The following is a 14152-nucleotide window of genomic DNA, read 5'->3' on the forward strand; positions in this document are numbered from 1 at the left end:
ACATAACTGGGTGAGGAGGCAGGATCAGTATAAAAGGCCCAAGTTGAGACTGCAGTGGGTTGGAAGGCAGTCAGATTGGGACTATGGAGCTCAGTGTCCTCCTCCTCCTTGCTCTCATCACAGGACTCTTGATTCTCCTGGCCAAGGGCCACCCAAAGGCACATGGCCATCTTCCGCCAGGCCCCCGTCCTCTGCCCTTCTTCGGGAACCTTCTGCAGATGGACAGACGTGGCCTACTCAAATCCTTCCTGAGGGTGAGATGCAGATGAATGGGTAGGAGAGTGACTTCCCGTCTCCGTATTTGGGGATCATTTACTAGAAGGAGAAAGGCATCCTTCCAGGCTCAGGGGTGGGGTGTGTGAAGGTTGGTGAGGAAGAAGCAGGCAGCTGAAGCACAGTAGATGGTGGTCAGATAGTCAGATACATCTTGTTCACTGGGAATTGTGTGCCACTATCTCTGGAGTGAGCAAGTGGGGATGAAGAGGTGTCTGGATATGAGCCTGGGTGTAGCATTTCACATCTTTTGCCACCTTCTGTCAAGTTCCTGGGTGCGTGCCCCCCGGATGAGAGAGAAAAGGGGGCAGTGTCATTAGTCAAATAGGTTTCTCCTCTGTTAACAAAAGAAAAGGAAAGACTGGTTCATATCAGCACCAGGACAATGGGAGGAGGAAGGGAGCAGGAGGCCAGGTACAGAGGGCTTATCAATAATGCAGATTAATGTGCTATCCATAACAGCGGATGCTATGGAGGATTTACTGGGCTCTGCATCACTGTTTCCCAGGCATGACTTTGTGTCTTGTCACCTATTTAGTTATTAGTAATGTAATCTACCCCATGAACTCACCTCTCAATGGGAGAACAGGAGCACTGACAGTAACTTCCAGCTGCCTCCTGTCTTACAGTCCAGACTCCTGCTGCACCCCCCTGCTCCCAGCCCCCCTAGCACGGTGATCACAAGCTTGGGCTTGTCACTACCTTTGCTTTTAACAGAGAGTTTTATCACATATGTGGAAGCCCCAAGTATGTGTGATTTGGTTCTCATTGTCTTCAATGTACCACAGGGTACCATGCTTTCCTATAAATTCCTGGACTCAGTTTCTTCATTCAGAATTAAGTGGCTGGGATTTGCCTATATTGTTGTGGGAACTCACCAGGTCTCACTTACAACAATCCTGTGGGCTAGGTGAGGCGCTAACCCCATCTTAGAGATAAGGACAGTGAGGCTTAGCTTGGGGAAGGCAGTGTCCACAGCCACACGGCTGGGACTTCACAGAGGGGAAGCTTGGGTCCAGCAGGTAGGGCTCTCCTCTCCAGTGCCCTCAGAGACTGAAGCTGCCTAACAGTTTGGGAATCACTAAATTTTTTTGAGAATCTCATTAAACCTTTATGCTCCCTCCCAATATCCACACACATCATTGCAAAAATTTGAGAGTTTCAGATCCCCAAAGCTCTTCTAGGGGTTCATGATCCTTGGAGAAAGAGAGAGAGAGAGAGAGAGAGAGAGAGAGAGAGAGAGAATAGTGGGTGCCATGATGGGACGGGGTGGTGAAGGTGGCACTGCTCCTCCTCCATTCCCCTACATGTGCCCAAATCCTTCTGGACTCAGGCTTGAGCTCGTGTTCCAGATTCAACTGTTACTCATTGAGTCTCAGTTTCCTCTTCTGTAAAATGCTAGTGACAATAAAAATGTGTCCCTCTTAAAACTGTGAGGATGAGATGGGGTATTGCATAGAGTCTGGTGTATAGTAAATGCTCGTTAAATGGCAGTTCCTTTGATCCACTCATTCATTTATTCACTCATTAAATACTAGATTACTGGGCACCTTCTGTTTGCTGGGGAATATTCTAGGTGTCGCATTGGACAGAGCATACAAGTAAGGAAATAAACAAATGAGGTAGACAAGAGTTATGATTGAAACTACTTTAGATTGAGTTGTGAGGAAAAGGCTCAATCCTGCTTGGTTTCTGGGCAGAGACACAGCAAGATGCAGGAAGAAGGCATCAGAGAGAGGCAGGTGCAAGAACCCTGAAAAATGAGCAAGTTCAGAATCTTGAGGGACAACTTGGGGGGTGGGATCTGAGTGAGCAAAGGGACCACTGGGGGGAGATGCAGAGGGGTGATGAGGCCACTTCATGCAGCGCTATGTGGACCATGGTGGAGACTTCAGCTTTTATTCTCAGTGAGGTGGGAGCACTGGAGGATTTGGAACAGGTCAGTGGCATTAATTTTCATTTTAATAGGATTACTCTGACATCAGGGTAGGAGAGATAGATGATGAAATAATTGTAGATGGGAAAAGAGTGGGAGTAGAGAGACCAGTGAGGAGGTTTTGCAGAGATCAGTGTGAGATTTTTCATAAAAATCACAAAAACTTAAACTTTTATGATTGTAAGTCAATTTTAAAAAAATATATATTTTTATTGATTTCAGAGAGGAAGGGAGAGGGGAAGAGAGATAGAAACATCAATGATGAGAGAGTCATTGATTGGCTGCCTCCTACATGCTCCCTACTGGAGATCAAGCTCACAACTTGGGCATGTACCCTTGACCAGAATCGAGCCTGGGACTCTTCAGTCCACAAGCCGACGCTCTGTCCACTGAGCCAAACCGCTAGGGCTGTAAGTCAACTTTTTACTGTTTAACATTATCCTAAGAAGTGCACAAATTATAAGTGCTCAGTCAGTGAATTTTCTACAATATATGTGCAGATCAGTAACAACATGGCCCATCCCCAGATACCCCACTCGCATCTCCGTCCAGTCACTACCTTCCCACTATCCTGAGACCATAGGTTCATGTTATCTGTTTTTCAACTTCATGTAAATAGAATTATCATGTATGGACTCTTTTGTGTCTAATTTTTCTCAGCATTATGCCTGTGTGCTTTATTCACGTTGTTGGGTATTGCAGTAACATGTTCTTTTCACTGCTGTTTAGCATTCCATGGTATGGACACATATTGATGGTGATGAGCCTCGTATTAATAAGGTTTCAGTCTCCTTGTCCTGTGTTTTGGTGAACACAAGCTCACATTTTTGGGACATGTGCCTGAAATTAAGTTGATGAGTCACTGAGTAGACACGTGAACTTTTAGCTTCAGTAAATACCACTGAGCAGTTTCCAAAGTGGCTGTACTAATGTTACGATTTTTTCAGATCTCGTGATCGCCACCAGAAGGCCATCCCTTTCTCTTCCTGTCTATCACAGGGCTGGCTGTTCAGGGTATTTCTCTGGGGAAATTGTCAGGATGCAGACAGCAGGTTGAAGTGGGTCACAAAAGGATGACCCTTTATTTGTGATGCCAGGGAAATCTGGCCAGACTTAAGGATATGGGCAGGGGTGATAATAGAGATATTTAACCACCCATACTACTCGGGGCACCAATCAATCACGCAGTCCCTGGCTAGGTCATGGGTTACTCTTTTAGTTGCTGGATCCTGGGAAGGAGAAAGGCAGATTCAGATGGAGGGTTTTGGGGTGCCAGCTAATTACCAGTCTATATGTGTTGTAATGTTTTAACACTGTTGGTGTGGGTATACTTGGCAGCTCCGAGACAAATATGGGGATGTCTTCACGTTGTACCTGGGGCCAAGGCCTGTGGTCATACTATGTGGGACAGAGGCCATCCGGGAAGCCCTGGTGGACCAAGCGGAGGCCTTTTCTGGCCGGGGGAAAATCGCTGTTGTTGATCAAGTCTTTCAAGGATATGGTAAGGGCCTGAAAGGCACCAGGGGAAAGGGGGGGACAGGGAATGGAGGATGGGGATTGCAGAAGGTGAATCTGGTAAGGCATAATAGGGGTGAAGAGGGACCCAGAATCTCCTTCCAACTTCCTCTGCAGCCCATGCCTGCCTCCACAGGTGTGGTATTTGCCAACGGGGAACGCTGGAAGGCTCTTCGGCGATTTTCTCTGGCCACCATGAGGGACTTCGGGATGGGCAAGCGGAGTGTGGAGGAGCGGATTCAGGAGGAGGCGCAGTGTCTGGTGGAGGAGCTTCAGAAATCCCAGGGTGAGCCTGGTGGATGGTAAGAAAAGACAGACGGTGTAATTGAGAGGATCAGGGTACACGGCAACAGAAAGACAGGGGTGTATGTGGGCAGAGAAAGAGAAGTAGAGATAAAGAAAGCAGAGCCAAATAGACCGTCAGTCAGAGGGACAGGGACACAGGAAGGTACACGGAGACCGATGGACATGAGTAGGAGAGGGACACAGGGAACCAGAAGAGAGGTGGGATGTATACTAACTCAAACACACACACACACACACACACACACACACACACACACACACACACACAATTTTTGTTGATTTAAGAGAGGAAGGGAGAGGGGGAGAGAGAGAGAGAGAGAGAGAGAGAGAGAGAGAGAGAGAGAGAGAGAGAGAGAGAATCATTGATTGGCTGCCATCTGCATGCCCTCTATGGGGATTGAGCCTAAAACCTGGTCATGTGCCCTGATCTGGAATTGAACCATGACCTCCTAGTTCATAGGTCGGCACTCAATCACTGAGCCAACCAGCTGGGCCATATACTTAGATATTAGCATGCTATTTACTTGTGCTCAAGGAAACTGATTCATGGATTAATTGTATCTGTCAAAGGAAAAACAGTACTTATATAAAGGAATGCAAAAAGACAAAAGGAAGAACTTCAGACATTGGAAAACAATGGACTGTTTTCCGTTTCTTAAGTCAACTGCTGACAAACTGGCAGTGAGGGCAGTGGGGTTTTCTGCTCTGCAGCTGGATGGGCTATCAGAGAAGCACTTCTGGTTGCTTTTAGATTCTCCCTAAAACTGATGTTTTTAAGATATAAAGGTAACAGGGTCCTTTCTCAAGAGATTGCAAGATATAAACGTAGAGGTTTGGAGGGAGAGGCAGAGGCAGAGACACAGGAACAATAAAGAAAAAGAGACAGAGGGACTAAGAGAAAGACAGGAGGAAACAGACTGAGGCAAACAGAGAGGCAGAGAAGGTGAAAGAGACAGAGATGGAGGAACCAAGTCAAAGAGAGACATACAGAGACAGAGTGAGTGGAAGAGACCCCGTGAGGCAAAAGGAAAAGGCAGAGAAAGTGAGAGAGACAGACAGCCTCAGTAAAGGGTCTGCAGAGGAACAAGAGAAGATGGACAGGTGAGACCCACAGAGAAGATGGCACCAACCGGATGACCTGACGATCTGTTGCTTGGGAGTTCACAGCCCACTCTCCCTTCCACAGGGCTAGCCTAGCATATGCAGACATCAGTTAACAAGTATAGAACAATTTCCTGAAGACCAGAGACCCCTAGAGGTGAACAAAGGAAGTAAGGGGAGAGACAGAAAGGGGCAGGGGGAACAGAGCTTTTATGCCATAATCAATAAAAAAAAAATGTACATGCAATTGATTGAACACCTGCATCGCACTCCCACTGGCCCTGGGACTTAATTGTACCTGCTCCCCCAGTCAGAACTGGGGTCTGAGAGGGGACCAACCACACAGCCTCTGTAGCTGGGCTGCCTGGGTCTGAATCCTGGCCCTAGTGCTGAGTCGCTGGGTAATCCTGGTCAAATTACTTAACTTCTCTGTTTGCCCATCTATGAAATGGAGATAATAACATAACTATACCTTCCTTACAGGGTTGAGGTGAGAATTAAATAAAATAGCACTGGCAGGTGCTCAATGGTTAGAGCATCGACCCTCATACTGAAGGGTCTCAGGTTCCATTTCTGGTCAAGGGCACATACCTCAGTTGCAGGGCATGTGTGGGAGGCAACCAATCAATATGTCTTTCTCACCCCCCCCCCACCCCGCCTCTCCTCCATCCCCTCCACTCCATATAAAAATGAAGCCAATGGAAAAAATATCCTCAGGTGACAATAAAAAAATAATAAAATAAAATAAAATAATAGACTAGGGCCTGGCATATCATATGGACTAATGAGTGGTAGCTGTTATTATTCCTATTTTCTTTATCATTACTGAGCAATGAAGGACAGTTACACAGAGATGGGGCAGCTGCCAAGTGCTCTCCAGACATTTGAGTCTGTGTCCCTGGACCTGCCACTTCCTCCTCCTAGGAGCCCTCCAGGACCCCACTTTGATCTTCCACTCCATCACTGCCAACATCATCTGCTCCATTGTCTTTGGAAGACGCTTTGCCTACAGAGACCCTGATTTTCTGAAGCTTCTGGACATGTTCTACCAGTCCTTCACACTCATCAGCTCCTTCTCCAGCCAGGTCAGGGAGAGGGTGAGGGAGGGTGGGGAGGAGGTGGACATCCAGGAAAGGGAAAACGGGGGATCTGCTTTGGGGCCCCAGAAATGCAGCTTAAGGTTGGAAGATGTGCAGGACAACAGGGAGAGACAGGGCCACAGACACCTGGAGGGAGAGAGAGATGGTGAGATAAGGCCTGAGAGACAAAGAGAAAGAAAGAGGAGTAATGGAGGAGGCAGAAACAGAGAGTCAGAGAATTAGAGGGAGAGAAAAGAGAGGAAAAGAGAGAAGAAAGAGGAAACAAGACAAAAAAGAGCAAAGATAAAGAGATCCTGAGAGGCAGAGTTGACAAGAATGTCAGAGAGAGAGAGAGAGAGAGAGAGAGAGAGAGAGAGAGAGAGAGAGAGAGAGAGAAACAGGAGACAGAGATTCCCCTCTACCAGAGGCATTAGGGCCCAGGAGGGTTGTGTCTTCCTGTGACCCACTAGCTCAGCCTCAGGAAGACCTTACAGCCCCCTTGTCTCCCACAGGTGTTTGAGCTCTACTCTGACTTCTTGAAGTACTTTCCTGGCACACACAGGCAAATCTACAGAAACATGCAGGAAGTCAAAGACTTCATTGACCACAGTGTGGAGAAGCACAGGGAGACCCTGGACCCCAACGCCCCCCGGGACTTCATTGATACCTACCTGCTCCGCATGGACAAAGTGGGGTTTGAGAGAGGGGAATGAAAGGGGAGGGGAGGGGAGGGAGGAAAAGATGGGGGGCAGTGAGAAGAAGGGAGGGGAATGAGGATGATGGAAGAACAGAGGATGCAAAGGGGATATTAGGAAAAGGTAGGAGGGATGAAAGAAGGAGAAACTAGGGAGGAGGCAGAGAGAGATGGATAAAGAGAGGGAGGGAAGAAGGGAGAGGAAGAGAAGAGAAGAGAGAGAGAGAGAGAGAGAGAGAGAGAGAGAGAGAGAGAGAGAGAGAGAAAGAGAAAGAGATCGGAGAAATACAGGGCAAGGGACAAACAATAGGGCAATAGCTGAAAAGACCCACAGAGGCAGAAAGAGGCTGGGAGAGGAAGTGAGACAAGCACACCAAAGAGATGTTGAGATGGACTGAAACAGAGCCAGAGTGAAGAGAGACAGAGATAAGGATATATGGGTGGACATGAAGAGGACAAAGAAAAGTAAAATGGACCAGATGGTGTGAGAGACCCAGAAATAGGTGGGGGGCGGGGGACCCTGATACATGCATGCAGCAAGGTTCCAGCCTCCCCTGATTCCAATGAACCCCACCTCTCTGGACCCAGGAGAAGTCCGACCCGAACAGCGAGTTCCACCACCAGAACCTCATCAACACCGTACTCTCTCTCTTCTTTGCGGGCACGGAGACCACCAGCACCACTCTCCGTTATGGATTCCTGCTAATGCTCAAATATCCACACATCACAGGTAGGCAGAGTGGGGACAGCCAATCTGGGTAGTCCTCCGATCCCTTTTTGGCCGCAGAAGCGGGGTAGGGGTCCTGCCTAAATGAGAGAGGCAGCATTTCCCTCTGAAATTAGGAACACTGCAGGTTTTAATGAACTGCCAACTAAGCTAGCCCTGTTGGATGGATGGTTAAAGAATCTGTCAATCTGTTCTCCTGTTTTCACTGATCACTTAAAAATTCATTTATCCATCCACCCATCCACCCACCCATCCATTCATCTGTCTGTGCTTTAATCCATTAATTGGTCTGTATACTTAGATTCCTTTATCTATGATTTGCCCAAGAACATACACTTTCATTCTTTATTTGGATTAATTGATTCACCTATGTGTTGAACCTTTGCAACAATGGTTAATTGAATGAACTATGTGTCATGATTCATAGGCTCACTCATTCATTCATGCATGCATCCATCTGTTCTTCTATGAACTAGGTTTCATTTCTTAATCCTTCCATCAGTCTTTCAATTCATCTTTAACTCTTCTATCCCTTCATTTATTAATTACACAATCAATTCACTGATTCATCTTTCATTTATTCATCTGTCATCAAACCATCATCCATTTTTCTACTAATTTATTCATTCACTTATTCCTCCATAAATCTAGCCATCCATTTATTCAGGTAATTTATTGGTTGATTAGGTTTATTTATTTATTTGTCTATTGGTAATTATTCATCTATTGATTGATAAGTAAATACATGCAACCATTACAACCATTAAATAATGTTCTTCCATCCATCAGTCTTTTTATTTATGAACTAGAGGCCCACTGCACAAAATTTGTGCGGGGGGGAGGGTCCCTCAGCCCAGCCTGTGCCCTCTTGCAGTCCAGGAGACCCTGAGGGATGTCCGACTGCCAAGGAGGCAGGAGAGGCTCCCACCGCTGCTGCACTCGCCAGCCATGAGCCCAGCTTCTGGCTGAGGAGCACTCCCCTTATGGGAGCACACTGACCACCAGAGAAAACTCCTGCATTGAGCATCTGCCCCCTAGTGGTCATTGTGCATCATAGCGACCAGTCATTCTGCCATTTGGTCAATTTGTATATTAGCCTTTTATTATATAGGATTGGTTGATTGATATATTCATTTATTTACCCAATTATTCATGGGTTAATCTATTGATCTATTTCACTGTCATATTCCTGAGGACCTAGCACAATATGTGCCTCATTTACAATACACACAATAAATATTAGTTCATTTCCCATTCATCTTAGAGAAGAAATTTTGACAGGTGCAGAGCCTCAAGTTCTCAATCTGATATGTGATGTGTGAGTGTGCACACACATGTGTATGTGTGTTTCCCTGTGCATGTAGGGGAAAGAATCTATAACATTCATTAGATTTCAAAAAGTGAGAATTCTTCTAGCGTCCCCTTTGCTCCCCCACCCCAAGCGATTGTTTTGAGAAGTGTCAATGATTTAACACTTTACTGTAAGTTTTAAAAAATTATTATTATTATTTTATTGATATCAGAGAGGAAGGGAGAGGGAGAGATAGAAACATCAAGATGAGAAGGAATCATTGATTGGCTGCCTCCTGCACTATACACCCCCTACTAGGGATCGAGCCCTCAACCCAGGCATGTGCCCTTGACAGGAATTAAACTAGGGACCCTTCAGTCCACAGGCCAACGCTCTATCCACAGAGCCAAATCAGCTAGGACCTATAAGTTTTTCCTGACTCATTGGCCCATAGAAAGCAGTGTCCCTACTGAAATGCCCATTATTATTATTATTATTATTATTATTATTATTATTATTATATACACTTTTATTGATTTCAGAGAGGAAGGGAGAGGGAGAGAGAGACAGAAACATCAATGATGAGAGAGAATCATTGATCGGCTGTCTCCTGCACACCCCTCACTGGGGATCGTGCCTGCAACCCGGCATATGCTCTAACTAGGAATTGAACCATAACCCCCTGGTTCATAGGTCAACTCTCAACCACTGAGCTATGCCGGCCAGGCTGAAATGCTCCTTTAAACAAGGTTCACTCTTCTATGCAGAGAAAGTCCACAAGGAGATTGATCAGGTGATTGGCTCACATCGCCCTCCAGCCCTTGATGACCGGGCCAAAATGCCATACACTGAAGCAGTCATCCACGAGATTCAGAGATTTGGAGACCTGATTCCTATGGGTGTGCCCCACGTGGTCATCAAAGACACTAAATTCCGAGGGTACATCATCCCAAAGGTGAGGCCAGCCAGGCAACCACATGTCTCCTGTGTGGGATCCTGGGTTCTCTGAATCTCCAAACTTGACCTCTTGTTTTATCACTAGGGCTTCTTGTTTCATGTTGTGTTTTCAGGGTGGGGTGGTGAAGGGAATGACAATATTTTGTATCTTGTGATCATTCCTCAGGACACTGAAGTATATCCCATCCTGAACTCTGCTCTCTTTGACTCACGTTACTTTGACACACCAGACACCTTCAACCCTAACCACTTTCTGGATGCCAATGGGGCAGTGAAGAAGAATGAAGCTTTTATACCCTTCTCCCTAGGTAAGCTGGATCTGCACTCACTTCCCAGACACCAGAGTGCAGGTGTCTTCACCTCCTTGAGACATCAAGGAGAGGCTTTTGTTTATTGAGCAGTTAGTACATGCCAGCTGCTTTACCTTCATTATCCCATCCCATATGCACTACAACCCTAGAAGAGGTTCAAAAGGTGAGGTCACAGCCCAGTGGCACGCCTTGGTATGCTGGACCTTGGGAAAGTATGTTAACCTCTCTATATCTCGGTATAAGATATCTGTTGAGCAGTGTACTCTGAGCCCAGTGCTTTACTGGGGGCTGAAGATAATGCATCAGACAAGTCACGTAGACAGAGAAACATTATCTGTCAGGATGTGAAGACAGAAAACAAAACAAAACAGCTAGCTGCCATGGGCAGAAAGAAATACAAACTTAACCAAAGAGGAGTTAGAGACAAATGTCTACTGAAGGGTCCAAAGGACAGCCCAAGGATGGAAGGGCAGAGTGGGAGGGAGATAACAGGCTCTTCTAGAATGAGGTGGGTCATGGAGCCAGTTACAGGAGAGGAACCATGCCAGAGCCCTGCCCTGAAGATTTTTTGCTCATGTGTCCTAACTTCTAGGTGTGCCAAAAAATGTGAACCCTTCCCCAGATACCTCCACACAGGCACAATGTCCAACAACTTGAAAGGTTTAGGAAATGTCCAACAACTTGAAAGGTTTAGGAAATGCCTAGAAACCCATCCTTGAAATGGCCTTTTTAAGGTGGTCAGCTTGCAGATTAGGAACCAATGAATTAATGGAGGAGACTCTTGGTGTCTGCCTGACCTTTCTGGATACCTTTGCCCTCATTTCTCTCCAAGCCAGTGGTTTATAACCTATTGGGGGGGGGGGGGCGGGTGTACACTTCTGAGAATCTGATGGAAGCCATACACCTACCTCACAAACATAAATCCCATTCACAAGTTTATGTACAATATGTTTTTTTTCTTAAAACTGAGATAAGAAACAAAACAGAGATAAGAAAGGAAACAGAAACATACTCAAAGAAACAAAGAACAAACGGATGGTTACCAGAGGCAAGGAGGCTTGGGGGGCTGGGTGAAAAGGTGAAGGGAGTTAGAAGTACAAATTGGTAGTTACAGAATATTCACGGGGATGCAAATTACGGTTTATGGAATATAGTCAATAATATTGAAATACCTATGTGTGGTGTCAGTTGTATAGTAGACTCATAGTGCTGTAGACTTGAAACTAATATAAAAGAATATTGAATGCCAACTGTAAATGAAAATAAATAAATAAATAAATAACTAAAACAACCCAGAAATAGAAAATCACATGCAGTGCCAGACATTCACCCCACAGTCTCCACCACACATACCTGAAAAAACACACCAAGTACCATCTACATCTATAGGATCTTTAGTGTGAACCAGAAGCTCTTTGAATAATTCTTTCATTTTGTTAATCCTCACCTGAGGTTATTTTTTTCCATTGATTTTTAGAGAGAGTGCAAGAGAGTGGGGGAAGGAGGGAGAGGGAGAGAGAGAGAAAAACATCAATGTGAAAGAGACACATTGATTGGTTGCCTCCTGAACGTGCCCTGACTGCAACCCAGGTATATGCCCTTGACAAGGAATCAAATCCTGGACCCTTCAGTGTGCAGGCCAACACTCTAATCACTGAGCCACACAATCCAGAGCTTTTCTAAGAATTTTTACAAATATTAACAATTCTCCAAATGTTGTCAGAACTATGCCCACATCTACACATGTGGAGGTGCGCACTCACACACATACACACATCCAACCCAGTGATAGTCCTTAGACTCTGTGAGGTCAACCGAACCTTTGGAAATCTAACAAAAGCTACAATCTTCCCTGGAAAGATATACATCAAAGATTTGCACCTGGTTTTAGAGGTTTGGGGACACCCTAACAGTCTACCCTGAATTGCAAGTGAAAGGCTAGTCCCATCCAAACCAGTTGCAATGGACACAGGTGTCTGGACTTTGGGTAAAGAATATGCATCCAGCCCAGCAGGCGGCTGAGCATTGACCTATGAACCAGGAGGTCACGGTTCGATTCCTGGTCAGGCACATGCCCAGATTGTGGGCTTGATCCCCAGTAGGGGCTGTGCAGGAGGCAGCTGATCAATGATTCTCTCTCATCATTGATGTTTCTATCTCTCGCTCCTCTCCCTTCTTCCTTCCTCTATTTAAAATCAATAAAAATATATTTTAAACACACACACACACACACACACACACACACACACACACACACACACGAATATCACACACACACACACACGAATATGCATCCACTCCAGGTCCACATTGTTGATTTTCTGTGCCCACAGGGAAGCGCATTTGTCTTGGCGAAGGTATCGCTCGTGCAGAATTATTCCTCTTCTTCACCACCATCCTCCAGAATTTCTCCGTGGCCAGTCCCGTGGCCCCTGAGGACATTGACCTCACACCCCGGGAGTGTGGAGTGGGCAAGCTGCCCCCAGTGTACCAGATCCGATTCCTGTCCCGCTGAGGGGGTTGAAGGAAGGAGATCAAAGGATCCCAGGGTCATGAAGTATTCCCACCTCTGCAGGGATGTTGCCCGACTCTACCCATGTTCTGCATCTGAGAGATCTGCTACAAGCCAGTCTCCTTCTTCCTCCTTGGTTGCCACCTCCATGAGAATGTCCATTCTGCAGTCTGCCTCCTTCCATCATGCTGCAGCTTTTCTAAAGACTCAAGGAGGTGTTCTTCTTTCCTCTGTTAATAGAATTCCAGAAGTGGTGTATATATAGAAATTGGAGGCTGAAAGGGAAAACTCATCTGAGGATCTCTCTGCAGTTCTGCCTCCTGGCCACTGCTTACCCTGAGTGACTTCTCCCTTCCTTAGAACAAGCACAGCCTCCATTTAACAACTCCTTGTGCTCCATGATCTGTACATACATGATCTTGCTTGAATACTACTCCCAATAGCCCCATGTGGTGGGTACAATGATTGTGTCCATTGTACACATGAGAACACAGAGGCGGGGCAATGGCATCAGTTGTCTGAGGTCACATGGTTAGTGAGTGCAGGTGCAAGATTCACACTCAGTCTCTGTGTCTCTAGAACACAAACTCTCTATCAAAGCTCCTCCCACCCATATATTTTTAAATTAATCTGAAACTCAGAGACAAAAAAATCAACCATTTTTACTAGTGTAATTGCTTTCTGGATTTGCCTCTTCTGCGTAATGCATATAATGAAATCACATAATATGTGGCCTTTTGTGAATGGCTTCTTTCACTTAGCATGATATTTTTGAGGTTCATCCACATTGTAGACTGTAGTTGTGCCCTGCCATTGTCCAGCTGTCTCCTCATTTTACTGCCTTTCCCTTTCCTTTTCAATATAAAGGGGCCTCCTCAGCCCAGGGCCTCCTGACCTGTGTGGTTATAAACTGGTGTCTTGGATTCCCCGATATACCTCTTCAAACGCACTGAGACTCAAATAAACATCCAAAACCTGACACCTCCAGGTCAGGTAGTGATCCATGCCACTTTATGTGTGACTCATTTATTTTCAGGGCACTAGGAATATTTCCAGAAGGTGAAAATTTCTACTTCACCTCAATGCCAGCTCCATGAAAGCAAACCCGTTGTCTTGTTCATCACTGTTCTCTCAGCACAAAGAACCCTGTTTGGCATATGACAGGTGTTAAAAATATTTGCTCAGAAATGAATGAATGAAGGAATGAATGAATGGTTAGCTCAGACAATCCTCCAAAATACCAACATGGAGCTAATTTCCTCCCCTCAGATCACATGTCCTCCAATCTCACTTTGTTCTGATGCCTCGAACATGTCCCTGTCCCAGTGGGCACAAGATGCTCCTATTTTGGACCTGCCAGCTATACTTGATCCCTCAGATGCAATGCTACCCTCTGACAAAATGGGTTGAGAGCCACACTTGCAGTGCAAAAACCATGAAACAGCTTTCA

General features: G+C 45.8%; 1 protein-coding gene across 1 annotated transcript; it reads left to right on the forward strand.

Moving 5' to 3' along the window:
- The first annotated feature begins 28 nt into the window (after nt 1–28).
- LOC132216860 (cytochrome P450 2B4-like) lies at nt 29–13711 on the forward strand. The gene is made up of 9 exons (XM_059666471.1): nt 29–254; nt 3548–3710; nt 3861–4010; nt 6056–6216; nt 6723–6899; nt 7493–7634; nt 9690–9877; nt 10046–10187; nt 12524–13711. Exons 1-9 carry the CDS (start codon nt 84–86, stop codon nt 12703–12705), a joined length of 1476 nt encoding a protein of 491 aa, XP_059522454.1. The 5' UTR covers nt 29–83; the 3' UTR covers nt 12706–13711.
- Nucleotides 13712–14152: the final 441 nt, after the last annotated feature.

The sequence above is a fragment of the Myotis daubentonii genome, chromosome 15 (assembly GCF_963259705.1).
Source record: "Myotis daubentonii chromosome 15, mMyoDau2.1, whole genome shotgun sequence".
NCBI lineage: Eukaryota > Metazoa > Chordata > Mammalia > Chiroptera > Vespertilionidae > Myotis > Myotis daubentonii.

Coding starts and splice junctions, on each gene's coding strand:
- LOC132216860 (XM_059666471.1), top strand. CDS start 84: ATGGAGCTCAGTGTCCTCCTCCTCCTTGCTCTCATCACAGGACTCTTG. Junction 6,217..6,722: donor TCAGCTCCTTCTCCAGCCAG/GTCAGGGAGAGG, acceptor TGTCTCCCACAG/GTGTTTGAGCTCTACTCTGA. Junction 10,188..12,523: donor TTTTATACCCTTCTCCCTAG/GTAAGCTGGATC, acceptor CTGTGCCCACAG/GGAAGCGCATTTGTCTTGGC.